Genomic DNA, 23,741 nt, shown 5'->3' with positions numbered 1-23,741 from the left:
AGACTCATGTCAGTAAGTCTGTGAAGTTTTAGATGTTTCCTAACATCAAATTTACATTGTTCGCATGACTAGTCCTTAAAAATCAGCAAAACTTTTTTTTAAGTTTTGCTATGATAGGATGCTTTAAAACATCTGTTTAATTTTAAAATCATAATTGTAAGTATGTGGAAGGCAGCCATGTAAGTTTCTTAAATTGATTACATGAATATAAATTTCACTAGATCAAGTTTTAATGCATCCTGGCTTTTTTTTTTTTTAAGATACATTTATTTATCGAAAGGGACTGATGTTCCTTAAACAGAATTTCATCCTTATATGTCAAAGTTACTGGCAGTTAAATCTTAACAGTCTTTTCAAAGTATTGGATTATCTCCCTTGAAAATTAGACAAGGACATCTTTCCTTGCCATTTTTTGCTTGTAATTTGTGTGGGTTTTTGAGACACTAGTGTCGGTCATCAATTTTCAAAAAATCTTCAAAAACAAGGCATCCATGGTTCCCAAAGAACTGAGGAAAAATACCTAGATCATTTTTGTCTCTAGCAGCTTATATTAAATGTTGGGGGATTTTAAATGATAGTTTAATGAGCCATATTTCAACATAATGTCACCTATTGATTCTCTTTTCAAAATACATGTTTATTGGCAAAAAGATGTTTAAATGTAGAAGCTGGGACCCATGAGTGACATATCCTCAGTCTGCAAAAGGCTCATCCACAAAAGAACTACAATTTTCATCAAACGGGGGTTTCTTGCTCTTGTGTTTTAAGGTCCCTAAACCAAAAGTTCATCAAAATGTTGCCATAGTACTTTGTGAATGCGACCTGGCTAGCACCACTAGGTGACCTAAAGAGAGAAATGACCTTTCCCTTTTCCTATCTTGTCATGTGTGCCCAAAGAGTTAACTTCATTAAAACATATTCATTGATTTCATACAGGGTGTAGGCATTATCCTGGTACAGAATTAGCCAGTTTGTGTGGCACCACTGTGCTAGTTAGGGACAGCAAGGTGATGAATGAAACACTTGCTTTTAAACAACGAAATCATATAAATGTACAAAGTAATGTAAAGGGGGAAATAAAAGTTCAAATTTGGCAGGGGATGGAAGAGATCGCAACTAAAGAAGTTTGCTAACAGGGAGCTGCTATCTTGCCAATTTTATCCCTCCTCCCGTATTTACTAAGAAGGTATCTCAGTACAGATCGTGGGTGACTGGCTACCTTCCGTCTACCCTTTGATTATTATTAGTTACTCTAAATCCATCACACAGAAGATTTTTAGTTGAATAGAGGAAGGTCACCCACTCCTAGTCCTGGTGTGGACTTTCTTCTTCCTGCTTTTCCAGATAACCAAGTTGCCTAAATTGTAACCTTAGATCCCCCCCCCAAGAGTGGGGAAGATGTTCAGTATAACAAACTCATCACAACTTTATGGAAATAGTCCGATCAGAAATTACTACTGAGCCTGTACCCTTTAGATAATATTAGTTACCATAAAATGCTATTGAAATATTTCTAACGTAGTACATGATAGCAGTGATGGTGTGTCTTTTTTTTTTTTTTTTTTTTTTTTTGGTCCAAATTCTGCAACATGCTTTAATTGCAGGGCATTTTGCCAAGCACTGTATATAATGGTCTTATTTGGGGGAAAAGATACCATACGTTATGATATTTAGATGATAAATTGCATTTTCACCAAATTTCTAAGATAGAATTCTGTGAAGCAGTTGAAACAACCCTTGATTTGTTAAAGAAAAAGAGATACATATTCATCTAACACCACACAGAATAATTCAAATTCAAAAGGCTTAAATGAAATTGTCTGGATTGAAAATTAGTAACCTGTCTGGTACTTTTGGACAATCAGAATTTTCCAGAATTTTGGTAAAATCGACCTACATTTTGGTTATTAAAGAGTTGTTGCATCACTTACTTGCATGGTTTCCTAGTATCGTATATGTGCTAAAGTCAGGTCAGTGCTGTGTTTTTGATACATTTTTTATTCATATGTTGGCCTGAAGAGTAGGACTCTAAGTTGTATCATTGCAACTTGATTAACAAGGTAGGTGCTTCTCTAATATTCCATTTCACTTTGTGCAGCACAGTGTACAGTGTCTATACTGTCATTTTGTAAAAGACACATAGTTGTTTGCTTTAAATATTTGTTTGCACATGAAGAACGTTAGATTTGATATTAGTTGATTCAAAACACATGGTCATTTTAATTATTGAAATTGGAATCAGAATTTTTCTTTTGCCTGTCTTTGTCTCTATATCTCATGGAGTGGTAGAAAATTAATGCAACACTGGTAGATTTAGGTCAGAATGCAACTTACCAAAGAAAAAGTTTAAACTCCCTCAGTAATGGCTTCAGTTTTCCATTTCATTTGCCATATACAGATTGAAAAAGTGAAGTGTATTATTTGATAACTCTGGAAATATTTTGGCTGTTAAGTCTATAGTTACCTTCCTTTTATACAAATTAACAGCACCATTTTGATTCATTCTTCATACATGAGGATATGGGCTTACTGTCCAAACCTGGAAATATGTAGCATTAATCTCAAAATCCTAAATTACAGTTGATGAAAATAATTCAGTGCATAATTTCTAATAAGATGAGCTAGTCAGGAAAAAGGCATGGTCTTCTGTGATTAGGTCAGCAGTGTATTAGAGAATTAGGGTTTGAAAAGTTATTCTGTAACTGGAGCTTGTTTCCTCCTCAACAAATACAAGCAGTCCCAGTAGTTCCCATTCCTGATGATAAAAATGGAATTGGCAATAATGAGTTTGCACCAATATAATTAAAATTAATTTAAGTGTTTTGCTATACATATGCCCAACAAGTGAATAAAAGTATTTAGAAAAACTGAAGGTGTTCTGGGGATGAGTGAAATGATCCAGCTTCTGTGGATTTAGGGAAGATTTATGGATGACCTGTGAGGTGGTGTCAAGGTGATAGGAAACCTCTTCACCCTGTCACCTCTTCTAGGTGGAACAGTAAATGATTTCGATTGGAGTTATGGATATCATTTTGGTTAATATACCTGTCTTTTAGGGAATTCAAAGGTGAAAATAAAAGTGTTTGGCAAATTTGAATGGGATTATAAAAGTTCATTAAAAATCAGTATTTTAGGGGCACCTGGGTGGCTCAGTGGGTTAAGCCGCTGCCTTCGGCTCAGGTCATGATCTCAGGGTCCTGGGATCGAGTCCCGCATCGGGCTCTGCTCAGCAGGGAGCCTGCTTCCTCCTCTCTCTCTCTCTGCCTGCCTCTCTGCCTACTTGTGATTTCTCTTTGTCAAATAAATAAATAAAATCTTTAAAAAAAATCAGTATTTTAATTTGTGATGAGAATTCTAAAACAGTGATACTCCCATATTAAAACATTAAGATACATTTAGGAAAATACTGCCCACCCAAATTGTGGGAGTTGAATTTCTAAGACTAAAAATCTGTTTCTTCATTGCCTTTTAATTTTATCTAATTTCCTAGAAGAAGTGGCAGTTGTGTGCTCAAGGATTTACATACAGTAGAACTAATTTCAGCATATAAACAATACCTACAGAGGCAAATAAATTAGCCAGTGTTTGACAAGTTAAAAGTTTTGAAATGAGGTGGTACATTTGTAGTTCCACTAATGTGGTACATTTGAACTTGTGGAACGTGTGGAAAGTGTATTATCATCAAGATTTTACCTTTCATGAAAATTGGAAGTAAACTTTGACCATGAATTCCCTAAAGGAATGTGAATTCTCCAATTTGGCAATTAGAATGTGGCTCATAGAATTTTCATAATGCAGTGGCAATTTCAGACCAGTCTCATGTATTAGACCGTAAAGAAAGTCAGCACAATTCTGCAGAATACTAAAGCATTTATAGACATTGGAAACACTGGCGCCAGCTAATAAAAATACCTTGAAATAGGACTTGATTTTAGTTCCTGAGTTGCATATTAATGCTGGACTTGATGTTGTGATATAAAGACTGCCCAATTTTGATTCTGTAACTACAGGGGAAAGTATAACATTATATATATTCATTACTGTTATTTTTTCCTTTTTAAAAATGTTTAACTTTTATTATTTTTTTTTAGAGAAAGCACTAGTGGAGAAGCACACATGTATCTTGAGCCTTGGCTTCCATAGGTGCACATCCAGTGCCTTGTGTGTGCCACTGTGTCAGTTTTGCCAAAATACAATAGGCCCCCCCATCTCTGGGGGATATATTACAAGAACCTCAGTGGATGCTTGAAACTGTGGGTGGTACCGAACCATACATATGCTTTGTTTTTTCCTGTTCACACATATCTGCAATAAAGTTTAATTTTTAAATTAGGCACAGTAAGAGATCAACAACAATAACTAAGATTAAAAAATAGAAGAGTTATAACAATATACTATACTAAAAGTTATGTAAATATGATCTCTCTCTCGGACTATTGTATTGTGCTATACTCATCCTTCTCGTGATTACATGAGAAGATAAAATGCCTACATGATGAAATTAAGTGAGGCGACCGATACAGGCATTGTGACGTAGCATTAGGCTACTACTATTGACCTTCTGGTGATTCATTGGGAGGATCATCTGCTTCCAGCCTGGACTGTGTTTGACTGTGGATAACTGAAAGCATGGAAAGCGAAACTGCAGATAAGGGGGGGGGGGGGATCTGCTACACTCTTAAACCGAATCTGCCAGAAGTATGGCAGCCTCATTTCAGGTGGGAGTTCCAGATCCAAAACATTCTTCACAGCCCATTTGTGTCTTCCCTGGTTTATGGACCAAGGGTGTACCTTTTTTTTTTTTTTTTCATCAAAACTGATTATCACTTGTTTTCTGAGCTCTTGGGAACCAAACTCAAATTTCAAATCAGCTGGCCTGACATTGAACAATGACCAGTTTTAACTGTGCAGAGCACTGCAATTTGTAAAGTAGCACCATGGCCATTGATGTTCTGCAGAGCTGGTTTATGTTCACTGCTCCACTACAGTGTCACTTTATCATTTATAGAAATGTGTAAAACTAATGCAGAGTAATAAATCTCTAAGGACTCTTAACACTTCATCTCACTAAATACTGTGAGGGCTATAAAATTGTGGAACTAAGATTGATGTAGAAATTAACCAATTATGAGAACTTAAAATAGATGATTTTGTTTTAAGAAATGGGGCTGAAAATTGAGATTTTTATGACAGTTTAATTTGTTTTGCAAACACTGAATATGGGATAGCAAGTACTTGTGGCATGCAAACCTTCTAATGGAAAAACCATTAGTGTAGAGACAAATTTTCTGCTCATTTATTATAATATTATCAAAAAAATCATTCAAGTACAGAACATTCTATATGTATATTTTGTTAACTGTACATTGGTAGATAAGGAAGTATATGTGTATACATGAAGCCCAGAGTATATTGTTTTAATGGCTATTGCTAGGTATCTATAAAACTATTTTTCGAATTCTCTGTGTACTAGTCTTGTTCAACAAGAAAGAGGAAATGGTATCAAGCCGATCTACATGGTCCCTGACTTTAGCTCACCTGTAAGGCAGGCAGGCCCTAATATTTGGACAGTGGTTTCTGTTTCCTGAAAGAGGCATGATGCCACAAGCACTGTTCTCAGCTTCAGAATACCTAGTGCTTAGCCAGGAAAAGTGCCCTGGATCTAACTGACTATGGTAGCCTTATCGAACCAGTTTTTGGCTTCCTAATTGTTCAACTGATCAGCAAGTTAAAGCTTGGGTCCTGGGCATCCTGCCTGAGTGAATCATTCCAAATGGCTATAATGACAACAATCTCAAAACTTGGCACTGTCTATGAGAGATATGGGCTCAATACTTCAGTCTAAACCCCAGCTTCTGGCCAGGCAGTGGCAGACATGGCCTAATTCTAGTCTCTCATAAAATAAAATGGCTTCTCTGTGTGAACAGGCATTATCTATGGTTAAGGACCAGAGGGAAGGGTAACAGTATTACAGTGTGATGTGCCTTTTTGACTTTATGTCTAGTATGACTTTCATTAGCCACAACCCTCAGTACTAAAAATAGATAGAGAGATACCGGACTTTGAGAAGACAATAAAGGAGCCCCTGGGTGGCTCAGTCTGACTCTTGGTTTCAGCTCAGATCATGATCTCAGGGTCCATGAGGTGGAGCCCTGCTTTGGGCTCCATGCTCAGCCATGTCCTTGAGATGTCTTACCCTCTCCCTTGCCCCTCCCCTCCCCAAATAAATAAATCTTTAATAAAAAAAAAAAGGAAGAAAATGAGAACTGGTTGTATTCACTTACTTTTTAGAACTACTTCCTGTGATGTAAGAGGTTCCCTTCCTAATTAGGTTTTAGTCCCTTTTAATAAGTGTTGTTCTCCTGGTGGCTTCTATTGCATTTTATTGGTTTTCTCTATGACATGAAGTATTATTTGAAGGAGATTCGACATTTTGTGAGATTTGTGGTTTTTGTACTTTTCAGTTGCTAAATTGGGTCAGCATCACTTTGCACACCTTTATTACGCATTTATCAAATTGACTTTATTACGAAATTATTATTGTCTGAGAGACCTTTACATAGAAAAAAATTCAACATTTTTTAATGGTACATAAAGTACAGACCAGGGGTCAGTAAATTTTAGCCAGAGGGTCAAAACTAACCCACCACCTGTTTTTGTAGATAAAGTTTTATTAGGACACAGCCATGCTCATTCATTTACATATTGTCTATGGCTGTTTTCACACTACACAGCAGAGGTTGAGTAGTTGCAACACAGACCATCACCCATAAAACTGAAATATTTACTGTCTGGGAAAATTTTGCCAATTTTTTCCTGTCTTAGTTTGTTTTTACAAGATGCAAATAAATACATGTGTTTTATCTATTCTTTGAGGATATTTAAAGTAGAGAAAAGTGAACAAAATTCCTTTTTTTCTTTTGGATTAAAAGTGGAAGTAGTCAAATGTGTGGCATTTTATGCATACATATTGGGCTGTGTGAAAGAACTTACCAGAAAAGCAGTCTTTTAAGCTATTTTTTAAAATGAGTGAATATTTTGGTTGTATCTTGACTTAAAATTGATTCTGTAAAAATTCTTACTTAAAGGAATTTGGAGATGCTAACGGTAATAAACATTTTTATAAATTAATGGTCCAACTAGACAGTGTTCCACATAGTCTCTCTTAAAGAATTTGATTAACGAATGGAAGGATTTTTTTTGTACCCTAAACACTTTAATACAATGAAAATTTTACTTATTCAGAAATTTCAACTTAAAAGTTTTCAGAAGAATTTCTGTTATGTTAAAGTAAAAAATAATTGTGCTATGTATAAACTTTTTCAAAGAAATTTAGAGACTTCCAAATGTAAGGATTATTCTTTGGGGTTTTTTTTAATTCAAAGCTACATGCTGTTATGGAATAAAAAATCCATAGTGTGGCTATCCTTTTAAACTCTAGTTGAAAGCCAGATATACTTTTGTTTGAAGTTATATGGCTTTGTTACAAATAGATGGCATAAAAAATGCTCTCTACTTTCTTGCGATTCACCTTTGTATTTTAGAAGTGTGGATTTTTTTCTGTTTTCCCCTTGTTTGTTTGTTTCCTGAATGCAATGCAAGTTCTGAGTCAGTGCCAGTTATAAATCCAGAAGTTTTTACAAGGCAAGGATGTGGGAGAGGACACTTAAGGCGGAGATATATAAGTGTAAAGAAGAGAAGAAAATCCGAGGGTTTTATAGGTTCCTCCATTCATCCCCTATCCTACAGTGGTAAAGAGTGTGCTTTGAAAGCTTTCTGGAGGGATAATTTCAGAGTGCAGCATCAAAATATCATGAGTTCTTGACTTTGGATAGACTACATTGCAATTTAACCATGGATTAAAGTCTATTTTCATTTTCTGCACGTACGTTACAGTGAGGACCAGAAGAGGCAGCCTGGGACTTCCAAAAGACCCCCACTGAAGAATGTTCTGCACAATAACTTTTTTTGTGATGCTTCTTAAACTGAATAGTGCTTTCATATATTCACTTTGCTATACTTCTTAGAGAACATTTTCCTCTTCTTATGGAATGGGAAATGGGCCAATTTTCTGTCATGCTATTTCTATATCTTTATAAGAAATGACAGATGCATTTCTGTGAGGTTTACGTTTCACTCAGCATATGGGAGACTCACAGTATCCACGTACAAAGACCTGTATGTAGCATGTGGTCAATATATCCTTGCTGTTTCCACGTATGAATGAAGAAAGGGGGCCGACAGCTGTTTAGAGTACATTCTGGCTCTCTGGGAATACTTAATTTCACAAACCATCCTTGTGGTAAATACCACAGTGAGATTAAAATGAAATGAAAGAGAGGAGGAAAGAACAAACAGCAACAAATTCTCCTGATGCTATTTTGCTGGGGGAGTTGTTTTAGGGAAGACTGGCACATAAAAACTTGGTTTTGGGGGGGCTTGGGGGTGCGGTAAGGAGAAGGAAGGCTAGACAAGAAAGGACAGGAAAAAAAAAAAAAAAAGAATGAAGGAGTGTGTTACTGCCACACAACATGGGTGGATATCAGAGACGTAAAAATCAGACACAAAATCAATATCACAGACTTAAAAGCCAGACACAAAAGAGTTCATACCATTTACCTAAAGTTTAAGAATAGGCAAAAATGAATCCAAGGTGATAGATGTCCCTTACTAGTCTGGGTGGGAGGGGGATTATTGACTGGGGAGGGGCACGAAGGAAACCCGGTGACAAAAATGGTCTATATCTTAATGCGGGTGGTGGTATATGGGCATACGAATATATATAAAATGTCATCCTAGTCTCGATATTCATATTTAAGATTTGTGAGCTTTATAGCTCAATAGAGAAAACAATAAAATAATGAAAATAGGTTATGGAAAGGATACCCAATTTACCATGAAGGCTTAGTAGAATCCTTAGAAAGCGTGGCAAACCCCTGGTCTAAAAACACTGCTGAGCTTAGCATAAGAGACTTTTCTGAATAAGGACGTTTATGGTAATTTTTGTTGCAAAACAGTTCAGTTCCCAAAGGATGCTTAGCATGCAGCCGGATCCCATGTATTTAGCTGTAGCGAGGGTACAGGCTGCGGAACATCATTCTGTTGATTCTTTGAGGACAGACTGCTTAAAAGCAATACCTTTCTTTTTTTTCTTTCCAGATTGGCAGATTGCTACTCTGGCTTTACTCTTGGGCGGTGCTGCCATCATTCTTATTGCATTCCTGGTGGGTTTGATTTCTATCTGCGTGGGATCTCGAAGGCGCTTCTACAGACCTGTTGCTGTCATGCTTTTTGCAGCAGGTAAATATATATTTATTATGTTCAAACTGGTATTCAAGTTGCAGGAACCTTTCTACCACCCCTCTCTTCTCAGGCAAAAGCAGTATGGGGTTGCTGCATTACATAAAAATTGAGAGGCATTTGTTATATTTTAAGGTAAATTGATTAAGGGTTTGTCTTATTAGTTTTCAGTTTGTTAAGCATTTCAGAACACAGTGGCAATTTCTAAACTTCGAACTAAAACATGAATAAGTCATAGTTCTTGACAGGACTGTTGCCTTATGAATTGCAGCAGATGTATTTACCAACCGTCTTCATATTTAGCTTTTTACCCCACCTTTCACTGCCCCCTTGGTGATCTTAAGGTAACATTATTTTTTTCTGACATGAAACTGGAAAAAATTCCCATATATTTAAACTTAAAGTTCTAAATCTGTTTGGAAACAAACATGCTTGTAATGAAAAATGATAATATATAACTTGAACCATCAAACAATTCAGTTGTATGCGGTCACTGGCATAGTTGTTAATTTAACAGCCCTTGTCCTATGAAGCATGCACAGCTTGGATGAAAATATCAAGCAAGGTAGGGTGGAGGTTTTGCTAAAATCAGGGAACTATTTAGAAAGGGGGTTTATAAGACTAAAAGCCCAGTCAATTAATGTGTTTTAATTTTTATTTATAAGTATAGCCTTGGATATATTGTTCTTTTTGATTCAAACTGAAATATTCTTGTGGTGCCTTCAATTTATCCTGTCAGTCACAGCTGATTTGAAGACTGCAAAATAAGCCCCTGTGACTGTCAATAATGAAGACACTGACAGAACCGTCTCGGCTGTTAGATGGATTTTTTTTTTTTTAAGCTGTTTAAAGATGGGAACAGATGAAATTTCTCAGGATTTGAAGTGTAGTTTGATCTAAAAATATAAGATCAGAAGTATTCTGCTGCCCCCTGCTGTTTGTGTTCATTTTTTTATACCCAGGAACTGATGGGAATGTAAGCATTATGAAAACAAAGGTCCAGAGGGCTGAAGTACATCTAAGTCAAATCTCTGAAGTGACTTGCTCAAGATTGTATAGTAGCTACTGTCAGAGCCGGGGCTGGGAGGCTACTGAATTTTGAATTAGTGGCTTATTCACTAATGACTCATTCATTCATTCAGCCGTTCATTAGGTGCCTCTTACGGACGGAACATGGTATTAAGAGACCCACAAAACTAGCTAAATAGCATCACAGACACTTTATAATGGAACAGAAACACCATTACAAAAAAAAGTTTGAAGTCTTAGGCAGTGGCAATACTATTCATTTTTTTGTTGATTTCCTGTGTAATAAAGATCTCTATTGTGAATCATTTAGTACACCATGAAGATTCTTCTAAAGATTCCATCACAGTTCTCTTGTTTATATCTTGGTTCATGGATTTAGCATGGATATTTCTATTCTTAGAATGAAATATCTTAGATATTTTAATTTTAGTATAAATTTGTCTTTACAGTTAGGATTTATTAACATAGTGATAAGATAATTGTGATAGAATTTTTTGATAAATTTTTCTGAAATGATATACCATTCCTTAAAACTGGAATTACGTTTTGAATAATCTTTAGAACACTCAGATATTTCTGGTTTTAGAAAGGTATAGAGGTACTCTAGACATTCTCTTATAAATATCCAATATTGTGGTGCTACCTAGTTACTCTCTCATTTAGACTTTAACTTACCACATAATAGCATACACAGAATCTGTAAAGAAATCCCGTGTTTAAAGCACCTATTCTAAACATGCTTAGAAAAATAACTAGGAGTTTCTAGTTCTTTCTTAAAAACCTCAGTTTTCCCAAGTATAGCAAAAATTATGAGAGTGTGAATATAAGTACTGATTGTAACAGAAAACATACTGTAAATGACCATAAGTTAAGGTAATGGATTTGGTCAAAATAAAGATTCCTATTTAGCTCTAGCTACTACAAGTATTAGTAAATTATAAAATAATAAAAGGAATCCCACAGCAATATTCATATATTCATATTCTACCCGCTGAGACCTAAAGCAAGCATTATATTACTACATTTTTAAAATGTACATGTGCTGAGATTGAATTTTACTCATTCTCTTTTGACACTGTGCTTATGGAAGCTTTTTAATGAAATAACCATTAGTTTAGTGTTCTCTTTGCATAAAACAAGGTAAAAACTTACTGGTTATTTGAAACATCATGAAAAGGTTTCTCTCTCCCATCTGAGAACCCATTAAAGACTTGTCTGTAGCTGATTTCTGGAAAAGGTACTCATTACACATAAGAATCCATTATTGATTTGGGCGTAAAAGTAACAAATTTGGAAAATCTGCCCATTTGAAACAATGCTAGCAAGAATCATGGCTGTTGGGACGCCTGGGTGGCTCAGTTGGTTAAGCAGCTGCCTTCGGCTCAGGTCATGATCCCAGTGCCCTGGGATTGAGTCCCACATCGGGCTCCTTGCTCGGCAGGGAGCCTGCTTCTCCCTCTGCCTCTGCCTGCCATTCTGTCTGCCTGTGCTCGCTCTCTCCCCCTCTCTCTCTCTGATAAATAAATTAAAAAACAACAACAACACAAAAAAGAATCATGGCTGTTTATTTCACTTGCTTCATAGTAAACATACTTATTCTCTTGGTTGGCCTGTCTTACCTGTAATTCAGTTTAGTGATTCTTTGTAGTAAATGTGTATTTGGGGCCATTTCCCCTTTTTTCTCACCTTGGTGTGCTTGAAAATAGTCTGTGTTTCTCTTCTTTTCTCAAATTTTTTTTTTCAAATAATACCCAGCCTTATCTTGGTGTTGACACACAGAGAATGTTACGTATCTCAGCGAAGAAATAATCTTTTCTTCTGCTGAAACATGCAGTACATAAAATCCAAATAAACATAACACCTAGCACTTAGAAACATCTCGACACTGGACTACATAATTAATTCAGCACCAAGTGCTATGCCCAGTACAACGTGGTACGCAATAAATAGTTGAATGAATGCTGGAAAGATGACGAAGGCATGTGTGGCTTATAACTTGACAGGGAAAAACAGGCACGTGAACAACTAGCTAACTCTAGTGCAATTTTTCTTAAACCATTTCTCTCTTGGCAATTTATGAAGTAGCAAGTTTCATGTGAGCACAAAGCTCAGACCAAAACAGCTCAAGAATTTATTCATGTTTTCATTCACTTATTTAACAAATACTTGTTAAATACTTATTTAACAAATACTTGTTAAATACTCTAATATGTAGGTATACTGCCTTGGGGTTAGATTATATACTCCAAAGGTATTTACTTAAAGCTGATGATTAAATCTCATAAAGGCAGCCAAACATATTTTAAAGATTTTCCATCTTCCATTTGTCCCTGAAGTTCCTAATTTGGTGGTGGGGGGGGGGTGTTACCCACCTGAATATTTACAAGAATTGCTAAGAGCTTGTCATCATTGCAGCCCATCTAAAACATTGTCCCATGTTCCACAGCTCTTTCATTCATTGGTCCTAGAAGTCTGAACTTCAGATTAAGATACTATCTGTAATAATAAGGTTGACAACAATAATTAATTGAGCACCTACCCCCTGTAACACTGCTAGACACTTAGCATATACTCTTTCTGACCCCAGCAATCTTAAGATTGGGTATTTATTTTTGCCATATTATCACTGAAGAAATAGGTTCAGAAAGGTTAAGTGATTCCCCAGGATTATCCAGCTAAACAGTTGCAGGGCCAGGGTTTCAATTCATCTTTACTTGGACATGCCTAACACATAGCAAAACAAGAGCAGAATCAGCCTTGAAGTTTGAATTCAGCTGCCAGCTGTGTGCTGCAGCTGGAGTCCATCCCATAACTCCAGTTACTCCATTTCTTGGGGGCAACACCTAAAAGGAAGTAAGCAACTGGAAATGTCCTAATAACCACACATTCATCAGTGTAACGTGACTGAATCATAGTGCATCATGAAAGTGTACATATTTCCAATACAGAGGACTATAACATATTTCTTACTGTGTAACTGATAACAATAGGTTATATATGATGGGATTATAAATTACATCTAGTTCTCACTGAGAGTTGGTGAAATTAAAGGGGCTGCTTCTTTCTAGGTCCTCTTCTTTTATTGTTTGGTTTTGCAGATCTGTTTTATGCTCCACTGGAACTTAGGATGATATACAGGCCTCTTATAAGGGCCTTTGGTACAGATTGCATATTTTCAGTCTTCTAATTCAGATTTTAAATAACAGAATCCCTACTAATTTTACTAAGGATACTTCCTTTCTGTTCTATCTGCAAAAATCCTTCTGTAAATGAATGTTTGTACAGAATAGTGATTTTTTTCCCCCCATGGTCCTACAACTGCTTTCCACCTCTGACCTGTCTCTGATTAGAGACTTGCCTTTTGTAGCCCTACACACCATCCTGTTACACAGTGAGGTGCCTGGAGGTATTTTGGTTCTAGATTTTGGCAGAAAAACCAATGTGCAGCTTCGATTTCAAGCTAAAAAGGTATTCTATTCACAGATCTTAATCAGTATTGAACTACCCTTTGGCTAGAACAATTCATAGTATAAATGCCAGTAATTAATTTCATATGTACTATGATTCTCGGTAGTTACAGATTAAATTTAAAAGGGAAAATAAGGGGGTGTCTGGGTGGCTCAGTCGGTTAAGCACCTGCCTTCAGCTTAGGTCATGATCTCAGGATCCTGGGATTGAGCCCTGGCTCTGATACTCAGCGGGGAGTTTCCTTCTCTCTCTCTCCCTCTAGCTCTGCCCCCTGCCTGTGCACACTCTCTCTCTCTCTCTCTCTCTCTCTCAAATACATAAGTAAAATCTTTTTAAAAAAGAATAAAAAGGAAAAGAAGATCACTTCATATTAACCCTTCATGGGCAAATGTTTTCATTCTCCAAATTACCATTTTCTTTTTGGAAATATTCTGTATTTAGAGATCTGCCTGGTAGGTCCTATCACTTCTGTCTCTAAATTAATCTCCTAAATCCATAGTTCCTTTTCATGAACCACCATTACTGACTTAGTTGAGGGCATAACTCTTCAAGTGAAACATCTCCACTTCCAGATTGGAACTTCCCCTACTTTATTTTTTGATAATATTTATATTTCGATAATATTTTGATAATATCTGACTTAAACTATCTATGTGACTCCTTCCTTTCCCGCCTTTTCTTCAGCTTCTTTCCCTTTCTTTCCCGCTGGTGTCAGCTCAGTCATCACTGCGTACAGGTATCCATGCATTGACTAGCCTCCTAGGGCCCTTCCATCTCTAGTCTCCTTCCCACTTACAATCTGTCTTGCACACAAACACATGAGGTACAGTTCTCAAATAGACAGCTGGTGTTGTCACTTGTCCTGTTGGTTTCCCCAGAGGAAGAATTTAAGACAAGGAAACAAGTGCAAGTACTTAGCCTGGGAGGCAAAAGCAGGGATACGGAAAGTGAGACAGAGAAGGGAAGGGAGGCAAGAAAGAGGACATTATCAAACCAGTTGTTGCTGAAGGCAGCTAGAGCTTAAACTTCGTGGAAAAATTCTGGAAACCGGTTTACAACATACAGCTCAGTTATTTCATTGGAAGGACTAGAGAACTGGGGTGTTTAAAAACCAGATTCTGAGAGTCATTGGTAAGGGCTGAGGTGATGCAGGGGAGCCAGCAGTGTTACTCTCCCAGAGCAACAGGCCTGCCCCGCAGTCAGGCAAAGTAGCTTTCATGGCCAGAAGAAAAGTCAGGCAAAGAAGTGCAGGTGCTGCTGACAGTTGGAAGTCAGGCTAACGTGTACTGGAGTGATGAAGAGGAGAGCATACGGGTAGGGCATGAATAGCATGTACAATTCAAATAACCTCTGAGATGTCTCCCTGTAGAAACCAGTCTCTTATTTTTATGACACACTAAGCCTTTTATAGTCTGAACCAAACCTTTCCATGGGAATGCACCCTTTATTCCAACCTCGTGAATTTTCTACAGGCACACCCTCTTATACTGCTAAGCTCTATACAAGCTGCTGTTTTTTTTTTTTTTTTTACTAGAGGTCTTTTTGTTTTTATCTTCTGATCAAGTCCTGTCCATCCTTCAAGAATCAGTTCCAATGGTGCTTCCTCATGGAAGCCCTCCCTTCTTTATCCAGGCAGAAATGGTGTTTGGGACATCATTAGAGTTCAGGAAATGTGTAGTTAATGGATCAGTGAACATGCTTCTGCTCTTACTGTTGAACACATTCATTTGTAATTATCTATGTGTCTGTTTTCACCATAGAGTATGAAATATGGCCGGCCAAGAGCCTTGTCCTGTCTGGCTGATCCCTTTCACCTGCCACACAGTCAACATCCAATAAGTGTTTGTTGAAATATTCCCTTAAATGAAAATATTGAATATTTCAGTATTGAATGTTTTCAATGTTTCAGCATTGAAAGCGCTGAAAAATAGCCTCTTAAAGAAAACTAGACGTAAGACAAAAATCAGTATCTCTAAGTTCTTGTCATGCCTCTCTCCACACAATTTCATGGTTAGTAGTTTTGTTACTTCTTTTCAAAAAAATGGAGAGAGGTATAAAATGAACTTCAAGCTCCCTTCAAATTCTAAAATGCTACAGGACTTCACTTACGTTGCCTCTGAGGTAGAGCACAGAGAATATCAAAACCAGTCCCTATTATGTTTCATTGATTGGTAGGAAAGTAGAAATGTAAGTGTGATGATGTTTTCTTGAGTTCTGGCCTTGGTTTGTGTGTTTGTTTTTGCCTTCACAGCATCTATAAAAGGCAAGGAGGCATTTTTACCTGCTTCTGTGTATTTTTATTAAGTGGAAAAAGTTATTTACAAATGCAGGTTTATATATGTTTTTTTTTTTCTCAGTTTTGCTATTACATGCTTTTCTCTCAGTGATTCTAAAGAGAGTAAAATAATTCAGAGGCATAAAGCGTTTTGGGGTAATTTTCATCTGGCTACAACACAATAAAGCTTTATCTCTAAGAAAGCTGTTCAGGAGAATATGCCGGAGGAGCCTAATGGAGTTGTATTTCCACTTTTCCACTAGTGGGAAATTATGTCATTGTACTATACCATGGAGGCCAAATATTTGCTAAATAAAACACATTGAAGTGAATATTAAAAGCGGTCTAGGTAAACAACTCACCCTAGGGACTGGCAGTTTCCCACAAGAACCCATATAATCCTTCTAGAATAGAATTCAGATTAGTTATTACTTCTCTGCTCAAACTCCTTTAGCAGTTGTTCATCACACTGAGAATAAAATCCAGACCCCCACCCATGGTTCACAGGGCCATCCCCAAATGGGCCCCTGCTTCTCTCTTCCATCTCATGTCCTGCTGTACTCTGCCTCGTTTTCTATACGGCAGCTACAGTGTCCTTACTAATGTCCTGCTGCCACTGGCCTGCTCCTGAGTCAGGGGTTCTGCACTGCCTCTGCCCTTTACCCCACTCAGTTGACCTGCACCCTCACTTTGTTCTGGCCTGTGCTTAGATGACTCCCCCGCAACCCTCCGCAAAGAGGCTTTCCCCAGCTTTTGATCTGAAAGAGCAGCCTGTGTCCCTCTATCTGGTTTTCTGGCCTTCTTGTATTTTCATGTGTCTTGACAATACCTGCCATATTCTCTGCCTAGTTACCAATGGGTTCTGGCCTTGGTTTGTGTGTTTGTTTTTGCCTTCACAGCATCTATAAAAGGCAAGGAGGCATTTTTACCTGCTTCTGTGTATTTTTATTAAGTGGAAAAAGTTATTTACAAATGCAGGTTTATATATGTTTATATATAGTTACCCATTGGTAACTAGGTTTTACCTAGTTACCCTGTGACGGTAGCAACTTTTGTTACCAATGCCTTAAACTGTACCACTTGGTTCAAACATTTATTGAATGAGTGAATTTATTGAATGAATAAATGAATGACTATTCCTAATTCACATTTATATTTCAGTCATCTACGGGCAGAATCAGTCATGCTTTGACAAGTTACCAGAATATAGAAGCGTGAGGAGAAATGCCTTTTTTTTTTTCAAACTTACTAACTTTGCCATTTTTTTCTCTACTTCATGGTTGATAGTAATTGACTTCTTATTAGTTTTAAGATATTTAATACATGAAAGTGCCCTTTCCCTCACGAAGTCACAGAGCCAGCTGACTTTTTTTTTTAATACACATTTAGCACTTACTAGCTGGAGGTAGAGCAAGTGTGGGTTACATAATGAGCTGTCAGTTGTCCTGACAATGACTTAAAACATTTTCTGAGATTTTTAAACTATAAACAAGTTCTGATTTCCATTTTGGATGCCAAGAGATTCTCATTTTATATGGACCTATTTTTCCATCCATTCTCTATAGTGCAGAAGTATGGTGGGCGCAGTGTTGACCTACATGGTAAAAGTGTTTCAAATTCTTATATCTGGCTCCAGAAATGTTACTTGACCCCTAGTCAGAACCTTGTAGAATGGAATGATTTTGTGCAATCTCATCCTCATGTATGTTCTGGAGTTCATCAGTGTTATGCTAGAGAGAGGATCATTAATGTAGACTTCCTGAGAACATGAATCATATTGGTAACATGGATCTTTTATAGGTACTGAGAATAGATGAACATGGACTTTAAAGAACAAAACTCCAGTTTAATTAAACGCACTATCCATCCTACTGCTCTTTTTATTTTTATTTATTTTTATTTTTTTAAGATTTTATTTATTTATTTGGCAGAGAGAGACACAGTGAGAGAGGGAACGAGCAGGGGGAGTGGGAGAGGGAGAAGCAGGCTTCTCCCTGAGCAGGGAGTCCAATGCGGGGCTCGATCCCAGGACCCTGGTATCATGACGTGAGCCGAAGGCAGATGCTTAATGACTGAGCCACCCTGGTGTCCTCCTACTGCTCTTTTTAAAAAATATAATAAACCGTATCTTTTTTTTTTTTTTTTTACTATATCACATTTTATTCTTGTCACTTTCACTGTTCATGTTTATTGTTGTACTTTTGGAATTTACAGTATTTTTAAGATGAGTTAAATAATAGTCATTTTGACTAAACGTTTACTTTATGTATCAGGGGTTGGCAAACTTTTTTTTATAAAGGGCCAGAGAGTAAGTACTCCTGACTTCGTGAGCTGCATAGTTTCTCTTGCAACTACTCAGCTCTGCTGTTACAGTGCGGACAGTACATAAATGAATGAGCCTGGCTGTGTTCCAAGAAAACTTGTTTTCAAAAACGGACAGCAGACCAGATTTGGTTGTTTGCCAGTCCCTGCCCCATAGTACATGGTACCCCAGATTTTTTAAGATTGTTTCTTGAGGGTGGAAGCTGTTCTGTAGTAGAGAATGAGGCAGACGCATCCCATAAATTCTAGTTAAGCTGATTTAAATGAAGTAGAAATTATATAATAGTTGATGCAATATGCAGTGAAGATTTTGAATGGAAGCCATCATCTCTTATGTAATCCAGTGCCTCCCATATAGAAATAGCCACAGGATAAGGGCCACTTTAATTTTATATATAAGCAAAAACAACAACCCTTCCCTTTCCTGATGAATTGGTTTGTTTTATTTTGTTACGTATGACTCATCACATTTCCCCCTTTAGCCGTGACTGACAACTGACTTAAGAAGTGAGAGTTAGTTAAGAATGAATAGCTGAGTTTTGTGCTTGAGGTCGTACCCAGCATTCACTGATGTTTTCAGTACCATTAGCTTCTTCCTATGCCTTCATTGATTTCATTCTTTTTTTTAAAAAAAAGATTTTATTTATTTATATGAGAGAGCATGAAAGTGGGGAGGGTAGAAGGAGAAGCAGACTCCCTGCTGAGCAGGGAGCCCAATGTAGGACTTGATCTGGGGACTCCAGGATCATGACCCACGCAGAAAGCAGTTGCTTAACCAACTGAGCCACCCACGTGCCCGATTTCTTTCTTTTTTGAAAGTAGATGAAGAATGAATATATAAATGTCATCTATTATATCTAATACAAAAGTATAATTGGATGTGGCTTCTTTTGAGTCCCTTTTGAAGGATGAGAAGAAAGGAATGAAAATCATATTTGATCAATGGAATATAAGCAAAAGACATCACAGTAAGAATTGCTAGAATCATCGGCTCAGTTGTGGTATTGAGAAGCAACAGCAAGAAAAGTGTGTCTTAAAATCACAGCTTAACTATTTTCATCAGTACAAATGAATTTGAATTCCTCAATTCCTTAAGAGCATAAATAAATAGCAAAAGTTTGGGGTATTTGGGATCACTGTTCTCGGGAAACTATTTACAGATTTTGTATAGTGGAACAGTTGAACTTACAGTAATACTTGCATAATAGTGATGCTTATATATGTATGTCTGTAAAGTGAGAATCACTATGCTCTTGTAAATTATTGCATTAATTATCTCATCAAGTACTATTACTGTGAGTTACTAATTACTAACAGTAATTCTTACTATATTGTGAAAACAGTGTTAAAGAAAAAAATGTTAATGTTTTCAGGTATACCATCTAGAACAAGCAGTCCTTCAAATTTTTTGGCTTTTATATTTGATTACAAAGTAATTCTCATATATATATATATATATATATATATATATATATATATATATATATATGTTGTACCCTTTTATTTCCTGCAAATAACATTTTTCTAAAATCTATTTGCTTTTCTTTCAGTTGTTTTACAGGTTTGCAGCCTGGTCCTTTACCCAATCAAGTTCATTGAAACTGTGAGCTTGAAAATTTACCATGAGTTCAACTGGGGTTATGGCCTGGCCTGGGGTGCAACTATATTTTCGTTTGGGGGTGCCATCCTTTATTGCCTGAACCCTAAGAACTACGAAGACTACTACTAGAACCAACAGTCTGAGATTTTAAAAACAACCAACCATCCAACAAAAGGATTATGTCTGTATCTTTTCTAACTCCCTGTTTTCTAAAACACTTGTGGAGCATCAAGCAGTTTGCTCGGTTGATTTAATATCTTTTGCCTTTTGGCTGTCAACATCATAACCAGCTTTTACATCCATTTTAGGGACCTGCACAAATTAAGAGAGCTGATTAGACATAGGCAAATGCTGCAAACTTCAAATATGTTCATGTCATTTTTCTTGACAAGTGAAGGGTCTATATGACAGCAACCATTGTGAGAAACTAGTTGGAATGAGAAATGCCTGAATCTCCTATTGCCTGCAGGGGAGCAGCTGGCATAAGCAACATTTAGAAGTTCCTTTGCTCTGACAAGGATTCCACTGTTAGAGTCCTTGTCTCCTGCTTATCCCACCCAATGACTAGATTGGCCATTGGTTATTTGCTTGAGCGAGCTTTAGAAAAGTGAACTGCCCTTTGGCACCTAATGGAAGTTCTGAATGTAATTGGTTCAGGGTACATATTCCACCTTCAAGAATACTCTTTTTTTTAATGGGAGGCAATGCTTTGGCCATCAGCTTCTCCCCGGGAAGGGAGTCGAGTCTTGGAGACATGTGCTTTTCATTATGTGGTTAGCAGTTGTGCCTCAACCATATCTAGAATGAGGAAAATTGAGAGTCTCTACTTTCCCTGGGGCAACTAGAAAGAAATATGCATGAGTTGCTTTTGTCCTAAGTACCCTTTAAATCATTTACCAAACATTACCGCAAATAATTGTGCATATGTAACAAGCTTAACTATTTTTATAGAAGGTGAACCATTAGTATAAATGGTAATAAGTTGTTCCCTAGCCCTATACATGCATTTGCCTATTACACATAAAAGTAATATTTGCTCTAGTGAAGTGATTTGAACACTAACCTTGTACACGTTAAGAGGCTTAGATTGGTATTCACACTTAGTTACTGTACAAAAGTACATATACCTTAAAACTTTTGCTCTATGTTCTCTACTGTTTCACTGAAAGTTTTAATAGAATTGTTTAAGAAGAAAAATTGAAATGGTGTTAATCTGAAAATTCATGATTCTTCTGTAAGCACTGTAGTTCAAAAGAGAATAGCAATTAGAATGATCATTTTGTTAAAAATTCAGTAAAATAGAAGGCTGCTTTTTTTAAGTACTTTAAATGTCTTTATTAAAAAATAAAAGAATAGCAATAGATTTATAGAAATGTTTAAATGTCTCAGTAGAGGAGTAGAATTCATCTGGTTATCACCTGGTCCTCTGAAGTTAACTAATGGGCTAACTGATTTGTGCACACATTTATGATGGATTTATGTTAAGGGAATCATTTGGCTGTTCAGATGGAAGGAAATATTAATGATAGGGAGAAAGTTTGCAGCTAATCTCACACTGCAAACTTGCATTAATCCTGTTTAATATACAAATTTGGATAGTTTAATTATAAACATATTTTTATATCAAATAATACAGTTCTAATATAAAAGTTATAGATAGTTATTTTTGTTAACAAAGACACTAAAACAGTATGTCCTGGTTTTGGCCCTTTTGCAGAAAGAAGCATTGGAAAAATCATTTAAAACCTACGTACGTTCTATTGTATTGCAAAATCCGTTAAGAGCAGGACCACATCAATAGTATTTAATAATTTGCTTTACCTCCCAGAGGAGAGTTCTGCTTTCAGCTTGTCTTAAGAACTGTTGCCAAAACAACAGGGGGCGGGGGGGGGGATCTATTTTATTATTCAAACACTTAAAAAAAACACCCTCCTATCTTGTGACTTTTCTATAGAATCACAAAGTAAATATAAAGAACTAGGCTTAATCTTACTTTAGCAATGACAGACAAAAGTAATTAAATGCATCCTAGAGAGAAACCTTTGTAAAAGTATATGATTCTCCATAGAATCATAAGAAACTAGAAACTGGGTGGAAGTTTTTCAGAATGGTATTAGTATTATAGAATCTTCTGAAGCAATTTTCTTAAAAAATAGTAAAATCTGGGCCAGACTGTCTTGCAGTTAATTGCATATTGTCAGAGCAGCATGAGAAATACGATATTTGTTGGATAGGGATTTCGGCTACTAAACACTCTCTATTGTGAGAGAGTCTCCTTATTCCTGAATAATGGAAGAACAGTACTTTGGTGCTGACATCAATCAGGCACTTTTCTTAGTCCTAATAGAGGATGCAGTGTGCTGTTAGACCAATATCACATCTCGAGTCTTATCAAGTTTTCATTCTCTGTCAATATGACAGGCTGGAAAATGACAGAATATGTTATAGGCTAAGGCACACATGTTTGCAGTACACTGAAAAGTAGATTTCTTATATAACTTTCCTCCCCTTCCCAGTGAAGAGCCCTATGTTATATTTCTACCATCACTAATATTTGAAAGTATTTCATGACTAACAAGCTCAGTACAACATGAAAGTTGTTGCTCATCCAAAATACTTTTTCATCTATCAGAATGAACACATGTGAATTTTCACCTACATTATGTCTTTGCAGCTTTAGGTTTGCTTGATGGTTTCTTACAAGCAAAACTGTTGGCTATAAATCCATTGTTTAACTTAAAGAGATATATACACGTACATACACACATAGAGCATAAAGTACTCAGCAGGGCTAGTTATTTGGATTTCTTGCACAACTATTTAGCTTTTTGTAAGTTCAACATGTAAATTTTAAAGACAAATATAGAGAGACCTATGTGTTTGAAATATAAATGATATATATGGATTAGCATGTACCTGTATATTATTAAACATGCAATGAACTGACTGGTAAGTGACGTCTAATTGTATGGCTAGCAATGTAATTTATTCAGACTGTATTTTTGTACAGAGCAGCGCACACTAACCTATGCCTCTGTGTCCTCTTTAATGCCTAAAACTGTGCCTAGAAATTTCATCTGTCTTAAAAAATAAAATGATACTTCATGCTGTTTATGCTATAGTTTCTCTACTGCTGTTCTATATTTATTATTTTTAAATATATGACATGTTTACTACTTAAATATGAATCCATGGTATTCTGGTTATTTTTTTCTAACAGTCCTCTGGGGGAATCCTGTTTATCACTCCAGTGGTTTTGAGTTTGCAGTTTCGCGATCGGTTCTTCATTTCATGATTTTTGTAGCTGACCTGAAGTTATCTATGTGGAAAAAATAAAAATAAAAGTGGTTTCACTGATGCGGTTTGACTTGTGCCTTCTCTGCTGTGTAGACCTATGAACAGGTTCCCAAATTACATGTCTGCAAGTTGATGTTCCCCTTTATAATATATACTTTACTTAGAAAACAGAACCTGGGGCGCCTGGGTGGCTCAGTGGGTTAAGCCACTGCCTTCGGCTCAGGTCATGATCTCAGGGTCCTGGGATCGAGTCCCGCATCGGGCTCTCTGCTCAGCGGGGAGCCTGCTTCCCTCTCTCTCTCTCTCTGCCTGCCTCTCCATCTACTTGTGATTTCTCTCTGTCAAATAAATAAATAAAATCTTTAAAAAAAAAAAAAAACAGAACCTGCCATAACATGGCTCTTTTTATGTAAAACTTTTAAAACTACTTTTGTTTCATACTCTCTCCCA

The 23,741-nt window shown here is 36.6% G+C and overlaps 1 protein-coding gene across 1 annotated transcript in view; it reads left to right on the top strand.

Annotated features, from left to right (window-relative positions):
- The window catches only part of TMEM47 (transmembrane protein 47), a 30,431-nt gene extending 7,080 nt beyond the window's left edge, over positions 1 to 23,351 (top strand). The window contains exons 2-3 of the mRNA XM_059157552.1: positions 9,160 to 9,300; positions 19,945 to 23,351. Coding sequence (XP_059013535.1) covers positions 9,160 to 9,300; positions 19,945 to 20,123 — 320 coding nt within the window. The 3' untranslated portion in view covers positions 20,124 to 23,351. The remainder of the gene's footprint in view (positions 1 to 9,159; positions 9,301 to 19,944) is intronic.
- The last annotated feature ends 390 nt before the right edge of the window (positions 23,352 to 23,741 follow it).

The sequence above is a fragment of the Mustela lutreola genome, chromosome X (genome assembly GCF_030435805.1).
Source record: "Mustela lutreola isolate mMusLut2 chromosome X, mMusLut2.pri, whole genome shotgun sequence".
In the NCBI taxonomy this organism is placed as follows: Eukaryota; Metazoa; Chordata; class Mammalia; order Carnivora; family Mustelidae; genus Mustela; species Mustela lutreola.
Note: the sequence above shows the minus strand (reverse complement) of the source record. Positions and strands in the feature narration are given on the sequence as shown.